Consider the following 17810-nt stretch of genomic DNA (forward strand, 5'->3'; position numbering starts at 1 on the left):
TTTATTTATTTATTTATTTTAATTCATCTGACATACTAAACCAAGGTTGTGTGTGTCCAGCCACTGACAAACTGGTGGTGGTGGCTCGTGTTTACAGGGAATGATTAGAGTTGAAGATGATGAAGTCCCTTTGGGATCAAATGTTGATAATAAATAAATGTTGTCGTGCTTGTTTCTCTTCAGGGCCATCACTTGGTGATACAGATACAACCTATCTTAATCCTTTTTCATCCAGAGTTTGGCCAATGTACAGTTGAGCCCACGGGCAGATAAAAACATCCAATCTTTATTTACTTTTTTTTTATGCCTGGAAATTAGTTTTCTGACATCTACAACTGCCTTCCTGGTGGTCCTCAAAGGGCGAGGTTGCTTTGGTCCCGGTTGGCTAATGCTTTGAACGTGACTGCCAACACACTCGCAGTGTCACAGGTTTCAGTCAATTAAGTTCAGTTAGGGAACTTGAACCAGGGAAAAAGAGGAAAAACTTTAGAAATCTTTTACCAGTATGATGTCCCACAGCCTCACATGAGTTCTTAGCAGGCAGTGTGTAGAGAGCAACTAACAGAGGTGATATCGAAGAAGCAGCAGAATAATTGCTGTCCCGCGAAAAGTAAGATAATGTATGATATAGTTTCACATCCTCTCTGTCGGTGATGGTCTCTGTCAGTTTTCTGTGTGCTAATCCTAAAAAAAAGGGAAATTACATTAGTTTTACATTCAGGGTAAGAGTTTTTCCATACTGATTTAACTGATTGTTTAGAATCACCCCAGAAAATTATAATAAAATTTAGCCAGTAATGCCAAATGTGTTAATGCTATAAGACAGTTTATTATCAATCAAATGAAAATTAAGTATATTTCACTGTCTTGCCATTATCTCTATTATGATGTAAATATGAGGCTTAATAATGTGCAGCTTGTCAAGAGCTTTTTATGTGATAACTATTTATTTTTACATTTCTTTAAGCTTCATTTTAAATTTACTGAAAAATATTCACCTCTTTGCTACTTGTTGAGATGGGAGCTGATCTTTTCTTTTCTGATGATGTTTGCGTAGGGAATCTGAAAGGCAAAAACGCGACATAAAACGTTACATTCTTCCTAAAGAAATACCTTTAACACTGAAAAAGGTTCTCTAAAGTAAACTTTACTATTATGATTTTATCATTGGTGGAAATATGAAAATCCAAAACTCTAGCCAAGCTGGTGAAAGTAAAAGTCTGTCAACACAAATTAAACATTTTTTGGAGTTCATTTGCATGTCTGTGTGAAATTAATGTGTCATTACTCTCAGACAGATCCATCTGCTGGTTCTAGACACATTTGTCAATTGTTTACGTGAGTATGTGCATTTGGTGTGCACATACAGGCTTATAAATTAGCTTGAACCCACATTCATAATCGCCTGCCTTTGTGATTACATGAATACATGTTCTTGTGTGCGTTTTGGTGCACGCCTTGCCACTGTGTGCACACAAGCGTGTACAGTGGTGGCATGTGTCAGAAAACAAAGACAAACAGCATCTGTCAGCCTGTCTGCCAGCTGCTCCAGTGATTGATGTCGACGGAAACACTCAGATGGCTGCAAAGGAACTTCTCACCCGTGAAAGACAAACTAGATGATTGGCTCTGTCATTTGATGGACAAATAAGCAAACGCATGTGTCCGGTCAAGTCCTAGTGATGGCTTCATTTATTCAGCCTTTAATTTTTGTTTTTGTTTTAACCCATGGCAAGGATTTCCCAAGTATGCATACAATCTCTAGCAGTAGTCAGAGAATTGACTGGCACATTTCCTCATCGGTTTTTGATTTTTTTTTTGTTTCGGTTGATGTGATGTCACTGTATTTTAGTAAGTACTGCATAATTAGTCTTAATTATATTTTTTCTCAAAATCCTTGCAGACAATTTTTAAGGCAATCATGAAGATTTTCTTTTAATTTGTGTATCTAAAAAAGGGTGTTTAATTTGTCATTTAAAAGCACATTTCCATCAGTGTTAAGCACTAACATTAGTAGTCTTACCATCTGTAACTGTTGGACCATCTCCTCTCTGTAGGCGAGCTCTCGTTTCATCTGATCTTGAAAATTGTCTGAAATTAGCGTACAATAAAAACAAACCTTGATTAGGTGGCACGTGTATTGTCATTTTGGAAAATTGGAGTGATAAAGACAGCCGATGACAGAAAAGGGTTGAGCAAAAAAAATCGGGGAAAATAAAAAACTGAAAGGTAAAAATGGGGATAAAGGTAAAGGTGTAAGAGACTGTAAGAAAGACAGAAAAGGAGAAGTTGCCCTTCAGAGTATGGAAACTAAAAGGAAATCAGGGTAAGGGGGAAAAAAACTGACTTACGGAAGACAGGAAATGGTGAGGTGCCCTTCAAAGCGTGAAACTCTTGCTCCAGTCTCCTCCTGAAGTCGATCTGTTCCAGCAGAACCTTCTGGAGCTCTTCTACAGAAGGACAGAAGAAAGCAGAAGGAAAATATGAGAGTGGTTGCATTAAAATATTCTCTCACAATCTCACAAATGTCCATCTAGTATAGATTACTAATTTTCTATGGTCAGTGCAGCTGAGACGTGCTCAAACAGCCCTTACCTTTCTCCATGCTCTCAACATCCTTTTTCAGCTGCACAGGAGAAGCAGCACCCTGGCTTTGATCGCCTGAAAACATGAAGAGACTTAATTTCAAACTTTGAAATTAATTGTTAACTAAACTGGGATTTGATCCACGAACAGGAAATGAGTACAAAACAAACAAATAAAAATAATGAATTTAAGGCCATGCTCATAAACTATAAATGATCTTGAAATCAGTTATTCAAAAGCAACCGGAAAAGCTACAAATGTAAGTGAAGTTAAGTGAAAGCATCAGGCATCATTTGATCGCCTAAAGGAGGTTATGTCTGTTTGTTAGATCAGGATAAGGATGAGAACAGAATGTGCACGGTGAGACTCAACAAGAAAAACAACAGACTGGATGGCAAAAGTGTGAGGAAAAATTAGGAGAAACAATGTCCATAAACATTTAATAAATTAGTATGAATAACAAAGAAAAAATAGAAAAATACAATAAAATTTGCTGATCAAAAGACTGATCAAAAAGAGAGTGATAACCCTTCAGAAACTAAAAGAAGTCAGCTGACTTTGTGTGCAGAAAGCCAAAGTTAAGTGTAAGTGTAAAGTGAAGTATTGCAAAAACAACTTAACTGCAGTCTCCATTATTTGGACAGAACTACTTGGTTTTTATTTTGTCATGGACTAATTTAGTTTCCTCCTCTCTTCAGCTGTAAGTGAAGCATTGCAATTCATGTTCTGGCCTCTAGGTGTCAGTACAAGTTCATGGAAACTACTTATGATGACCGGAGACTATGACGAGCTTTACTGTTCTCGCCTCTTATTGTAATATCATGCTTCGTCCAATCTAGTCAGAGAGATTTGAGTCAATCATCTGGTGGCTGTTAAAGCTGAAGAAGGGCGGAGATGTGGAAAGTTTTGATTTTACTACAAAAGTTAAGATTTTTTGACCAATACAAGTAGTTCCTGCAAACTAAAGCAGGATTTAAAAGCCATAAATATGGTTAAAAAAAAACATCCTCACAGTTAATAGTGCGAATGTTTTATAAAATATATGTTCTGTCTGTTTTGTCTTTTTTTAAACTTCTGGAGGATAAATCTACTTGTTGCTTTAAAAGTCTGCCATCCTCAGAACAAATATCTCCATTACATGCTGTGTTTTTCCTTCAGATTTCCAGTGTCTGCCATGGTAAGCATGCATGTGTGTGTTTGAGCTAATGTCTGAATTGTGACAATGAGGCATTGAACGCCTTAATGAAGCAAGTGAGCACCCTCGATATGTGTATCCTCCTCCAGTCATTTCATGTCCTGGCTCCTTAAGCCTCCCTATGCTTCTCTCTCTCTCATTTAGAACAGAGAGAGCTCTCCTCTCTCCTCCTCTCCTCTCTCCTTTCCTCTCCTCTCTCTGTCTCATTTGACAAGCAAATTTGCAGACAGTGCCCGAGGATAACAACCTCGTTTGACAGTCAATTAACCGTGAATAGTCAAAGCCAAGGCGGTTTGCATTACATAAATGGAAAATTAGATTATTTTTTCTCCCTAGAAACAGAGGGAGAGTTTAAAGACAGTGGAGGGGGGTGGAGGGACTCGGAGGAATCAGGCCTTCTAATCACGTAGAGCTTCCCACCGCCCAGGGAGACGTTTGGCAATCAGGGGAAAGGTGGTCTCATTTAATTTGTTTCGTGTAATTTTTCGAAATACATTATACATTATGCACAGGGATCATTACGATGTGTGTGCGTGTAGGGGTTGAGGGAATGGGGGGTAGATATAAATGTTGGCACAGATGTCATAAAGCACTTTTAATGTCTTCCTGACAGATATAAAAAGGTAATAAGCTGTGATCTTTTTCAAACGGGAAAGGTTTTTTTGCGCTGAGAAAGGGGAAAAAAGGCAATTATGTCGGGGGCGATATGGGTCTGGGATGGAGATTGCCAGCGCGGCTGCTTATCTCTGAGCTGATGTTTTCTTGTTGAACTATAACGGCCCCCCTAAGAGTAACAGCCCTAGCGACAACGCCACTAAAGAGAGGAGCCGTGGCAGAGCGGCGAAAGAGGCAGCTTTGCACTGCTGTTTCATCTCTGTGTGTATTTATATGAATCCCTTAACTTGCCATCTGAGAGGACATGGAGATGGAGATGGATAAAGCTTAAGAGTCAAAGGCTTTCCCTCACTGACTGAACTGTTCTGAATGTCATTTGTGTAAGAAATCAGTGTCGTTTTGCAAATAAAGTCATAAAGTGTCAGTTTTTAATCAGCATTTTAATCACAAGTAGGTTTACTTTCTAATATAAATAATAATCAGTGTCATCAAACACCAAATATAAGCAGACGGTACCCATTCCATCCCAATAATTATACTTTCAGTGCCTGATTTGCCAGTTTCAACTTTTGCCTTTAGTTTATTTTCTGTGTTCTGTCTGAATGTAGCTGTTTTGCAACCACTTATAAAAAAAGAATAAATACAAAAACGTGAGTTTTTATACCTGAGTTCTCCCTCCAGTAGTCCGAGGCCGACGTCTCAGTCTCTGGTACAAAGAAACTATTCTGTTCTTTTGTTTCATCTGAGAAAAGATGAGAGCGAAAGACAGGAAGACAGACAGGAAGAGAGATTCAGTAAGGGCCATTGGCTGAGCTGGTTATCCGGACACATGGAGATAACTAAGTGTACGCATGATGTGTGCGTCTCCTTTGTGTGTATGCATTTGGGAGCTATGGTCGAGCGTACGCATGTGTGTTTGTCAACGCACTGCGAGAAAACACGGGGAAGACATTTTCTCCGGGAAAAGGGTCAGAGTGGGAGATGAGAGGAGCAAATGAAACGTCACAGGAATATGAGCCTCACAGGAACACAGGGACACTATAAAACCACTCACTCAGACAATAAATGAAACAAAGATGCTATAATACAACAGACTCGGACATCTGATGAAGCAAATAGTAACAGTTTGCTGAAATAGATTGTGTAATGCTATTTGATGAAACAGTGTAAAAAACATTTGATGAAACTGAGACATCGTAAAACAACTGCAGGGTGGAAGATGTAGCGTCCAACAAACCATGCAACCAATATAGTGATTTCTGGAGATTATATATGAAAGATTATTTGCTGTTGCAAATTTGATGGAGAAAAAAAAGGATGATGCTTAATGTGCTTTTTAACTTTTGTGTCAACAACTATTTTTCAGTTTCAAAACGAATGCATTTAATTAGATTTCTGCAATGCCGCGTTCTGTGTTGTGGAGACTTTAAAATGAAAAACTGTTCCAAAAGATTAAAACGTTTGCGCTTACCGGAAATGCTGGAATTGTCTTTGGTTGCATATGCAGGAAGTCCTTCGTCTCTGTTTTTGTGAACCTGGAAATCAAATATAGTTGATAAATATTTAATTTAAGACAATAAATTTAAAAAACTGGAACATGCACTGAGGCAGGGCAGTCTGATTCTGATAATACTATTACTACTAATAATTTAATCTGCAATATACTGGAGACTATGCTTTTATTCCTCAAAATGAATACTGAGATAAATCTGCAGTGTGTTGCTAGATGATAGTTTAACCCCCCCAAAGAAAACCATCGTCAAAATTGAACCTCTACTTCCTCCTCCTCTTGGAGGTCTGTTTAACATGGGAGTCGACAGGTTAAAGATTAGAGTTGCCCTAACAAGCTGGGGTGACAGAGGGAGAACGAACACAACGTGGCCATTAAACAAGCCACACCTGGGCCTATTAGCTAGTATCAGAGTGAGGTGACTGTTTTCATGTCTACGGGGAGAAACCAGCCTATCAATCTGCTTATGCAGATCACACCACTGCCTGACTGCGGCACCATTTAAATAATAATTAGCTAAAGTGGCCTGTGGGGATATTTACGTTTTTGTAAGCTGTGTCCTCCCGGTGAGGTGGGGTGGAGCTTGAGAGAGGTAAGCTGGCAGGAGGGGAGGTGGGCAGGCTGGGAGACTCCTGCTGGATCGGATCTGAGGAGGATCGAGGGGACGTACCGGGATACATTGCGCCACTCCCTCTGTCTTTCCCCCTATCCTCTCCAGCATTGTCACTCAGCGCAGAGAGGTACAGGTTGGTTTGAGTCTGTGGTGGTCTGTTTGTAAAGCTTCCCTCCTCTTCATCATCTTGCTTTGATGACTCCACATCCACTTCCCCCTCCTCCTCGCTTTCTGCTCCCTCCGGTTCCCCATCACCTCCACTTTCACTTCCATAGCTGCAACTGCTAGTTGGTGATAGCCGCGGGTGTTGGTCTGATCTGGTGACTACAAAGTCTTCATCCGTTGCTCCAGTGACCCCTCCGCCATTGCTGTGGAGCTTGGCAATGCTTTCTGCATCTTTGATGACAGGTCGGAACGCAGAGCCATAGCTTGACTTCCTTGACTGGAGAGTTGGGTTCTCCAGTAGTTTGAGCCAGCCCTCTGAGGTGACAGGGCGAGGGTCGGTGGTAACTGTTGTACACTCTGTGTCAAACAGCCCAGATTTGGGTGTGGTGGACCCGCCACTGGGAGTCATAGTTGCATTGATCCCACTTCCATTTCCACTCACAGCTCCAGATTCACTGGGGTCTGAGAGATCCAGGAAGGCCTGCCTCAGTGAGGGGTTGTCTGTCAGGGAGGAGAGGGTGCTGGGCTGAGGATGGATGTAAGTGGGGACAGGGATTCCTCCTGCTGCTCTTGGTGGCCAAAACATGCAGAAAGGAGGATAAAAAGAGTCTTTTCGACCGGGCCATAAAAGACCAGACAACCCTGCCCCTTTCTGTCCAGCTGGCACATCACTGTCCTCTTTTTTCTGCTGGCAGAGGCCAAATGCTGGAAAGGGATAAGGGGAGGGGAAGAGTGATGTAGGAGGGAACTTCTGCAGCATGCCGAAACCTTTGCTTGGGACAGGAATGACAGGGTAACTACGTGGTGTCTTACGAGGAGAAAGACTCCCTCCATCCAGATCATCCTCATCTTCAAAGCGGGTTCTTTTCTGAGCACCCAGCTCAGGTCCCATTACGTGAGGCACCACTGAACCTGACAGACTCTTCATGGGACCCATAGCAGAACAATGGGAAGACGAGGGCAAGGCTCTCTTTCGGCTGCCTCCATTGAACATAGCTTTGACATCTTCCCACGCATAAATTAACTCCTCTGGTGGATGTTTGTCGGTTAGTTTGAGGTGTCGTCGCCAGGAATTAAAGTTGGCAGCATCAGGCTGGGTATATTTGGTTTCTGGTGTTGAGCGGTGGGAATGGAAAATAAACTTATTTGGGGAGAAGTACATGTTGCAGAAGGAACACTTGATGCATTTGGCCCTTGAACTATTGTAGCGTGCAGGAATGAAGTTACCACGGCAACCCCAGGCGCACTCATGCGTTACATCGAAAGCAAAGTTGTCGGGGAGTTTCGGTGGCGAGTTCTCTCCGAGAAAGGACTTGCACAGACGCTCAGCTTCACGCTTGGTGATCATGCCACAGCGTCGTGACGAGATGGGCATGGCGCCGGCCCTTCGGAGTATCTCCAGCTGAACCGGCGTGCACTGAACACAGGTGATGCCCAGTGCCACCCGACGATTGTGAATCTCATTATAACTGTAATTCTTGAGGAGTGTGTTGGAAATCTGCGCCAAGCAAAGTCTCTCTGTATTATCTATGACCAGTGATACAATGGGAACGCCATAAAGGAAGACCTGGCCAACCTGGTTGGGTTTGAGTGGTGAGGAGGAAGAAGAAGGAGAGGGTGACGATAAGGAAGAGGATGAAGAGTGGTGATGGGTGGGCCTGGGTGGAGTCAGGGGTTCCTGTTGGTAGGGGCCTGTTGAGCTTGTCATTATGATATCAGTAGGGCTTGAAAGATGAGTCTTGTCCATGCTCGGATAAAAAGTAAAAAAAAAACCTGGAAAGAAAGAAAGAAAGAAAGAAAGAAAGAAAGAAAGAAAGAAAGAAAGAAAGAAAGAAAGAAAGAAAGAAAGAAAGTTCAACATTTATTAATTCATAAATAACCTTTTAAAACAGTTTACGAGCGCTTCTCTACCTGTATTATCAGCAATATGAAATGAGTTTCTTATTACCTAATATACACTTCGACCAAATAAATATTCCTCAAAATAATAAATAACAGAGAAGTGGATAAGGGAGAGCAAAGAGAATAAATAAAAAAATCCAGTGAAATGTAACATTTTAATTAAATGTATCTGATTACCCTTTCAAAATCTGTTTTTTAAGAAAGTTAACAATTAATTTAGAAATATTTTGACATCACAGCTAAATGCTTATTTTAATATTTTTAATGTATTTTAATTTCTGACTATTCTTGCAATTTCATAAGGGGCACAGAAATCGAAGCTGAATTGTGCAGATGGAATATTATTGCTGTTACTTGTTTTGATGACAGCAAATATATTTTTTTAATGCTCAGGAGGTATATCTTGATGTGGCTCCTGCGAATTTTTGAATTATCAAATGGGAAAAATGATTCAGGAGGATGAGGAAACACTCTTTCATAAGCACTGCTGTGAAGTGTACTTTAAAAAAAAGAATCATTTAAAAATAATTTAAAATAAAATAATGCAAAAACCACCAATGGCACATACGGTATTTTAATAAGGTTGCATATAGTTATTATTATTATTTCTGTACCATTCACAAGGCTTTGCTTATATGATCCCAATCTTATTGCATTTAATAGAACTGTGGCACTTCAGATGTCCCATTCGTGCGTTACTTCATATACTTTTTATTGTGTTTATTTATTGTGCTTATTTTAATATACCTTATATTTTTGCATATATTTTAAGTATGATAATGATAATTACTGAATATAACGAATAGTGTAAATAAGAGATTTATATGAGCTTCTTGAGAATAAAAGTTATTTTTTGTAAATGTATTATGAATATATTGTTTTTACTTTTTTTAGAAACAGCAAATTTGCATGTCAGAAATTTCCATAAATCCCTTACAGCGCATCTTATGTTGGTTCTGCATTCACACTTGTGATATATTTTAAAAACCGGTATAATATTTTACAAACATTTCACAAAATCTTAAATTAAAGAGATCGTTGCTAAGAAATTACAATACATTTATACATTCTAAGAAATGTAATAATTACATTGCGTATTACAGAAAAAGGACACTGGGTCTAAGAATGTAAAACAACTGCGGTGTTTTTCTTCTTCTTCTGTTTGATTTAACTACTCATAGGTACAGCATAAAGACGACACGCAGGACTCCGCATACCAGAACTTTAACTCAAGAATTCAGCCCGTCTTTAATTTTTACTATATTAAATTTTTTCTTTACATATTTCTTTTCTTTTTTTATGCTGTTTGTTTTTCTTTTTCTTTTTCGCAGAAAACACATATGCTTCCATTAAAGTTTTCACAAGTGGGTTTCACGTTCAACTTCGGTAGAACAAAATTAAAACAATAACAACAACAACAAAATAATAACAATAATAATAACAACAACAACAAAAGCAATAATAATAACAATGTATTCCAAGGAAATAGAGGACTGTGAGTTATACATGCATCGCATTTTCTGTCCCCACTGTTCATGTAACACAAATCGATAACAGTCTACACTTTTACAACACTTTAACCAGAGTAAGCTCGGGAATGATCAGCAGTCCTTACCTTCGGCTTCTGGGGAAAATCCCAAAACGCGTCAAAAATATCCCGGTCACGAGAGAAATCGATTTATCCTGCGCAGCTTTAAAAGACTCATTTTATCACGTAAAAAAACAAACAAACGAGAAACCTTGTATCCGGGAAACACGTGGAAGCTATTTTTTTATTTATTTACTTTTTAACTGTAGAGAGAGCCTGCTCATGATGTGAGTAAACTGCGGCGCTCGCGCCGGCTTTATTCCCTTTTCTGAGACACCTCGCGCAGTCCTAATCCCCCCTCCTCTCTCTCCCTCTCTCTCTCTCCCTCACGCGCTCTCTCTCTCACCCGGCAGCACACCTGCCTCGAGTTTGATTGGCGTGTGGCGCGAGCTCAGCCCACCATCCGGGACAGACGCCCGCACACCTTCACGCGCGCACACAAACCTCCCACCTCCCGCCTTCCCTCACTGCGCCGCTCTGTCCAAGTGAACAGCTAAAATGACGTCTCCCTAACTGTCAGCGAAACGCTGGAAAACTCAAATTAACGCCACAGAGGTCCAGGGTAACATACGCACGACACCGGAATGAGTCCAGAGCGCGCGCCTTCAAACTTTAAACAGCCACCTACACTAAAAAAAGACAAACCCAGGATATAGGAGGGGCGCAATTTTAGCTATTTTACTTACCATATCAGCGGCCTAATGAATATTAATTTCAGCTTAAGTGGTTATTTTCACACAGAACCAACCATAGCTACGCTACAAGCTGTTGCCATCAGATGGTTGTCTGCTGTTGGTCCGCGGGACGCACACCCCGAGTTGCAAATTAATTACCACCAAACTGATGTTAAAAGAGACTGCTGGCAGCACACACGGTCCGCCGAAGAGACTTGAATTGGAAATATGGCTTTTAAACACAGACATGGTGTGGAGTAAAACACTAGCTTGGCCGTGGGGGCCGAAGAAAGGAAAAATAAAAGCTGAGACAGCAGACAGACAGGCCGGCAGACAGTCTGAGGATCAGAATAATATCTATCAGGGCAGCTGATACCCACATTCAACGCTGAGCAGGCTTTTGGAAATATGACTGTCTAAACATGTGCAGGTCGTTTCCAGGACTTTTAAACGGCAGCAGGAAGCACACTGCAAACTATATCATATGTTGTAACCGAGGCTCAGCGATGCACCCAGCTAACACACGATGCTATAAAAGGTGCAATTCACCTGATAAGGGCCCTTAAAAAATTTCAGCAGAGGGATCGGATAAGTGTTCCCGCGGGAGGGGTTCAGAGCATTTGTTACCAAACCCTTACTCCAAGCTCCGAAGCAGGTGTTTTTGCAACTGCTGAATTACTCCTTCCACTAAAAATATGCAGGCAAATTACACATGTGAAGCGAAGACCTAAATATGAAGTCCATAACCCAGATACTAGCGGCCTCACATTTATCTGAAGTTATCCGCAAAATGATCTCGTTTAACTCTTCATACGAGTGCACTCATGGGGAAGTCCTAGTTCCAAATACTGATCGTCCTTGTTAATTAAGACACGTTGATAACAAAGTTGCTCTCAGGACAGATTCTTCTGTGGCTCGTCGTGGGGCAGGATGGAAACTTTATGTAGGAAATAAGAAAGAGACCAGTCTCAGAAAGAAAACTGCACACATGTTAAACATCAACACAGGTGTGTTTGTCTCTGAACTGAAAATTATAACTGAGGTATCTCAACTTCTAAGGAACTTTTTAGCAGAATGTTTTTGAAAAGACACGAAGGTTGGAATACATTTTATCCCCACTTTTATTATTATCTTAGTTGTCGGAAGGTGAAATAAACAATTACCACGGGGGCAAAACACGCAGGGATCTTTATTTGCTCCGAATTGCCTGAATAAATAAAAGCTGCAGGGCGGACTAATATTTTATTTTGTCTAAATTACACATAAAATGTTGTAACGTTCGACATATCTTAACATAGTCGAGAGACATCCAGTCCCTAGATTTTTACTTTAATGTCACCCATTAATTTCCTTGCACACCATCAGATAATTCATAAAAGTCATCGACACTGAAAGTTTTGGAAAGCCCGCTTTTAATCCAACTTCTTCCTTGCGAATTTCAAATTACGCATTCATCTGTCTGAGTAACTGTCAGTCTGGTTAAAAGGCTGCCGGATACTGAGATTGCCTGTAATTTATTCTCGCCCAATCTTTTCTCAATAGCATCTTGATAAACATGACAGAATCGCTTTTAGGCTCTGCTTTAAATCTGTGCGCGCCTGTGTGTGTGTGTGCGACACAGAGGAGAGCGAGAGCCCCATCTGCTCCTTTTCAAACCAATTTAGGATGTCACTGCGCGTGCTTTTGTCTCGCGGACGGACGCCACGGGAACACTCTGCAATGGGACAAGAGGTGGGTTGGGGCTGGTAGGAAAGGGGGGCAAAGAGCGGAGTCACGCACGGGCCGCAGTTATGGTGCTTGGTGACGTCACAATAGAGGGCGAGGGGAATAAAAGAGTGTAAAAACCAGGTAAAGTAGGCCTACCTTCAAGAGCTGATACCCAATCTTGCTTCAGAAATGTGTTTTGGCAAACACTTACATAACACCCTACCCAGAAGTGGCCTATTTAAAATAATAAAAATTTAGATATGATTATATTATCTATGTTTACCACGTGGTTACCAGATATTTAAAATAAATATGTGGCAATTTGCTGCAGAATGTGAAATAATGTAGAATATGAAATAACTTTTATGTCTGGATGTATTTGTTTTATATTGGTCTCACTAATAATGCGCAGATAAACAGCAATGAAGTAAATGAATGGCTACTCGTTTGTTGGGTTAACTTTCCTTCTCCAGGACAGAGATGTCTCTGACATGTTATCAAAATCCGAGCATGACTAAACCATGTGAAGCAGGAAAAGACGTATTGGAATACAATAGAGCTATTAGTCCCGTTGGAATACATTTCACTTTTTTTCGTAATGCATTAGTCGGTCGCCCTACTGAGAAATTAATCTTGCGGTTAAAGGAAAAAAAATGCTTGTGTGACCTCGGAGGGTCAAAGCTGGATGAAAAAAAAGGAGAGCGAGTGCTGCACGTCCAAAAACATAATAAATTAAGAGCTACAACACTAAGTGATCTTGAGACATTTAACATCAAATCTGTCAATAAGTGAAACATGCCCCGGGTGAGTGATTACCATACTCAGATGCATCACCTCCTTTTTTCAAAAGGCACTGGATCAAGACTGAAGTACCCCACAGCATCGATTTGATTTTCATTATTTTATTAGTAACCCTCATTCTCTTGAAACAGTTGCACACATGCAACTTACAGAACAAGAACAAAATGTATTTTATACATTTTTAAACTGCCATTCAGATCATCCTACTTCAAGCTGTTCGAATATTGTATTTATTTATGTTTTTAAACGAGACAGCATCTAAAACAAAACTGATATTTAACCACAAAATATATTCACGTTGGTTCTGTAACAACTCACCAGAGCTTATATTAATTTATTGCGGATTTAGAGGCAGATGCAGGCTACAATATGGCGCACACTCGTCCTGCACTCCCCAGTTTAAATCCTCACTTAATGCCTCGCGTCTTCTACTGAATCCTTCGACTGAGTTCTGCAGTGAAGATTTATAGTGCATTACAATTAACACACATGTTAAAAAAATACGAAAAAGTAATTAAGTTTAATATTACATTATCTTTTTTTCTATATATATATATTTTTTAATTTGTTTAACTTTTTTAACTTTTTTATATTTTTGCCAGTTTAAATAAATGACTAGAATGAAAGAATACCGAAACAGTGCTGGTCTATTTACAGCATTAGTGCTGCCCTGTCACAGCCTATTAGGTTACATTATTACACTGAATCTTAACGCCTATTTAAAGCCCTGGGCCAAAAACAGTTTTTCTTTTTACGTATTACACGATTTTTTTTCTCTTTTCTGTGGGAATCTTAATGTTTCAAGTGCTCTCATATGTGGGTGTAAATCATCAACTCCAGCTGCCATCTGTTCTAATTTAGATTTTATTTGTCATGGTTCTATTTTTAAACTGCTCCCGTATCAAGACTCAGCCCTGTGAGTGATGCTGTCCTCAGTTTGTTAGATGTGAGCTTGCCCGAGGCGCTTGTACCAATTAGCAGAACAGACCAACAACTAAAGGTTCCCATATTTCATCGCAGATCTGGAACATTAGCCAGTGAATTATTGAGAAATGATAATTGTGCCAAATTCACGTGACTCAATGTTCACAGAAAATAATTTTTAATCAAGCAAAAAGGCACATCGCTCTTTTAAATCGTTTGTAAATAAGCGGATACGTTCTCGCTGGTTTGTTTTCACCTTTTAGAAATTCACCACCTTATACTCATTCATCTGATCACATTTTGTGTGCCCACCTGCTCTGCAGAGATTTGTGTGTGTGAACGTTGCTCTGACATAGCAATAAAACGTAGTCCCAAAAAGGTGTTAAATTTAGTGCAAATGTTTAAGTAAAGAAAGTCCCAAAACACAATTTAATTTAGTGTGTCTATACTGTAGCTTTCTAAGTCCTAGAAATATTATTCCTGACATGAATCTGCATAATTACCTGGTCCTTCAAGTTGCAGATTCATTTCAGGCAAATGCAGGTGTAAGTATCCAATGCTATGTTTTACCTGCTTCAGATATGTGCAGAGGCCCTCATTGTGTTCAAGTACAGCTTGTAACAAAACAACCCTTGCACTGTTAATTTAATTAATTAAGGAAGTACATACTGTGTTCAAATATACTCTCTATAATCTTTCACAATATAATTGTTGCTGATTTGAGTCTCCATATGAATGTATGTTTATTTAAAAAGAGGTTGTTTTATGAGAAGAAGTTGACCACTTCTGGTGTTAATTTGTTACGCTGCTCTTTGTTAGCTTTTACTCATCTGCGAGGGTGACCTAAGTTTTGAAGTACGTTTGTGGAAGTCCCACCTGGAGTTCCTTCATTTAATATTTTATCAACTTATCAGCCTTATCAGTTTTTCCATGATCATCTCAAGTTTCCCCGATGTTTGGTCCTTCAGAGCATTCACTGTGTGAACAGGTATGTTAGGAAGGACTAAAAAAAAGGATACTGTACAATTTGGAGCTGTAGGAAGATACAGTTTTATTTACTGAATGACTCAGATCCATAATTAAAGGCTTGCTTGACTTTTAATGACCCCTGAACACAAGCAAACTCGTGTAAGTTATTTTAAGTGGAATGAGTAATGAGACGTTAACAGTGAACACTGAGCTGAAGCCAATTAGCTCTGCAGTGCAGGCAGACTGCTGGGCGCTACAGTGCGCTTTAAAGCCAAGCAGAGAGCCTGCAAGGTCAGAAGGGGCTGGGCTGTGTGCGTGCTTGTGTGTGTGTGTGAGTGTGTGTGCGTGTGTCCATCTTTGCAGGCTTGATGTTATCGTTTTCTCAGTTTGTTTGACACATTTGTGCACAAGCTAGAGCACAATGGTACGTGCACTTTCCACCAAAAGGATGACTTTAAGAGCTTGTTGACATGGGAAATGTATTTTATTGGCCGTTTAGCTGGTTTTATTTTTGTGGTCAAAGCTGCATTATCATCGCATCATAATGGACTGGAGAAGTGGGACAGTTTTGATAAAAGTCTTTCGCCCTCATGGGAAGCGTGGATACCATTCTAAGCTGGGAAATCTATTAAAAACTTATGCTATAGAAAGCTGTCTGCAGTAACACAGTGCTCACAATACGTTTTGTGGTTAACGAGCTAAAACATGTAAAACCAGCGGTATTGTTCTTTAAATGTTTTATCTTCTGAATATAGCTCAGATTGATGCGATGCAGGCTGCTTTTGAAGCAGTAGCAAGTCAGTAGAACTAATGGTACATTTAGATTGTTTGTGTGTGTTTACGAATATAATCCAGAAACAGGATTTAGAAACACCCTTCCTGAGTGGAATTTTTTTTACACTGGAGCATTTGGGGGATTTTTCTCATGATGTTAAGCAGTGCAAGTTAAAAGTGGAAAAACAAAAAGAAAAGACAAAAGGAAGTAACGGTGACTTCTCTCAGCTTCATTATCATGTTTTTTTTCCACACTCCTGACAAATTTGTTTTATGATTCTTAGAGGTTACTATGTAAAGTTGCGATATTGTTTGTCTTGTGTAACCCATAGATGTGTTAGATAATTATTATAACAGCATTATGCAACTCAAATTATAAAACTCTTTTGGATTAGGTTTGTTAAAAGGTAGAAAAGAAGCAGAGAGAGAGAGAGGGAGGGAAAGAGAAGGAGAGGTCTTAGGCAAGTAACGCACTACAAGACTATTATCTCTCGTCCAAGAGAATCATTCAGCTCTCTCTGTGGGGTGTCAAAGCGACACATCTCGGCGGGGAGAAGATAACTAACCAAGATGATCTCTCAGTATCACGGCTTAATTTTCTTTACTGGGGGATATTCGGCGGTAATGTAACTTAAATAGGCCATTGTGGAGCAAACTGCATCGTTTTATATGGGACATAAAATCATGGAAACTCACCAAAAAGGAAGATTGGCACTTAGGTCTGCACAATGTGTTAAAATGGATTCTGAATGAATTACCACAAATGTCGTCCCATAAGGCCTGCAAAGAGTATTTTCTTGCTGTGCGTGCATGAGAGCAAGAGGTGTGTGTGTGTGTGTGTGTGTGTGTGTTTGTGCATGTGTTTGAGAAAGAAAGACACAGAGAGAGGGAGATCTTTTTTTTTTAGATTGAGATTGCTCATTTAACCTTGTACAAGAGCTTAATTCCAAAATGATATGAGTGCATTTAAAAATAAAAGGCATGATTAACATCATGATTATCTTTGCCTTGTGTGTGTGTGGGCGGGCGTGTTTACACATTCCTTTTAGCTCATATGCTGCAACTTACAGATAACAATTAGGAGTCTGCTCATGGTCACATCCAGTATCCCAGAAGTGTAGAGGAGTGGAGGCTGCTGTAAGGAGCATTTTTAAATGCGTTATCGCACACATGTGGGTGTAATACTCAGGCGCCCACATAGGCTTGTTCATGCAGTTTGCATGCATTACGCTATTGACATGGTGCATTTGTGTGTCTCATCTTTCCACTCGGCCATGTTTCTGACTTGTCTGTCCATCTCCCTGAGTAAACAAGAGCTATGTTAATGTGAATGTTAAGGGCTCTATTAGTGCTACAGACAGGAAGTGGAACAACCCAGGCTTTTTCTATTCGTCTATAATTAATGAGGACTAGAGGTTAAACTACCTCTTAATCACCAGACAACATAGAGAGGGATACGAGGATGGAGGGGATAAATAAAAGACGAGAAAAGAAAGAAGGGAATCAAACAGAGTAAGTGAAATAAAGAAAAAATAAAGGGAAACAGCCATCATTGACCTCGATCAGCGTTGTTCTCGATCAGCATGAATTTGCCCACAAATATTTAGTCATCTCTGTAAGTAAAAGATCAAATCATCCCATTGTGGTGTAGTTGGACTTTTTCATACATTAAGAGTCATTTTGAAAGAAATGTAAACATTTGATCCTCCTTGAAACAGCTCCTTATGAGAAAAAAATACCACATGGAAAAACACAAGGAAAATTAATTTTAAAAGCAATTTCTGTCA

The 17810-nt window shown here is 39.8% G+C and overlaps 2 protein-coding genes across 2 annotated transcripts in view; one reads left to right on the forward strand and one right to left on the reverse strand.

The window, feature by feature from the left end:
• LOC102207765 (katanin p60 subunit A-like 2) overlaps positions 1-17810 on the forward strand; it is a 384693-nt gene that overhangs the window by 32625 nt on the left and 334258 nt on the right. The window lies entirely within an intron of this gene.
• skor2 (SKI family transcriptional corepressor 2) lies at positions 55-10226 on the reverse strand. The gene is made up of 9 exons (XM_005729222.1): positions 10202-10226; positions 6449-8457; positions 5868-5931; positions 5061-5138; positions 2596-2661; positions 2352-2450; positions 2024-2091; positions 999-1062; positions 55-684 (listed from the first exon to the last, which is right to left on the reverse strand). The coding sequence occupies exons 2-8, from the start codon at positions 8429-8431 to the stop codon at positions 1006-1008; spliced, it is 2415 nt and encodes an 804-aa protein (XP_005729279.1). The 5' UTR covers positions 8432-8457; positions 10202-10226; the 3' UTR covers positions 55-684; positions 999-1005.

This window comes from Pundamilia nyererei, unplaced genomic scaffold, assembly GCF_000239375.1.
Source record: "Pundamilia nyererei isolate P.nyererei 1_Seehausen unplaced genomic scaffold, PunNye1.0 scaffold00032, whole genome shotgun sequence".
Lineage (NCBI taxonomy): Eukaryota > Metazoa > Chordata > Actinopteri > Cichliformes > Cichlidae > Pundamilia > Pundamilia nyererei.

Coding starts and splice junctions, on each gene's coding strand:
- skor2 (XM_005729222.1), bottom strand. CDS start 8,431: ATGGACAAGACTCATCTTTCAAGCCCTACTGATATCATAATGACAAGC. Junction 2,451..2,595: donor TGTTGAGAGCATGGAGAAAG/GTAAGGGCTGTT, acceptor GTCCTTCTGTAG/AAGAGCTCCAGAAGGTTCTG. Junction 1,063..2,023: donor TGGTCCAACAGTTACAGATG/GTAAGACTACTA, acceptor TTTGCCTTTCAG/ATTCCCTACGCAAACATCAT.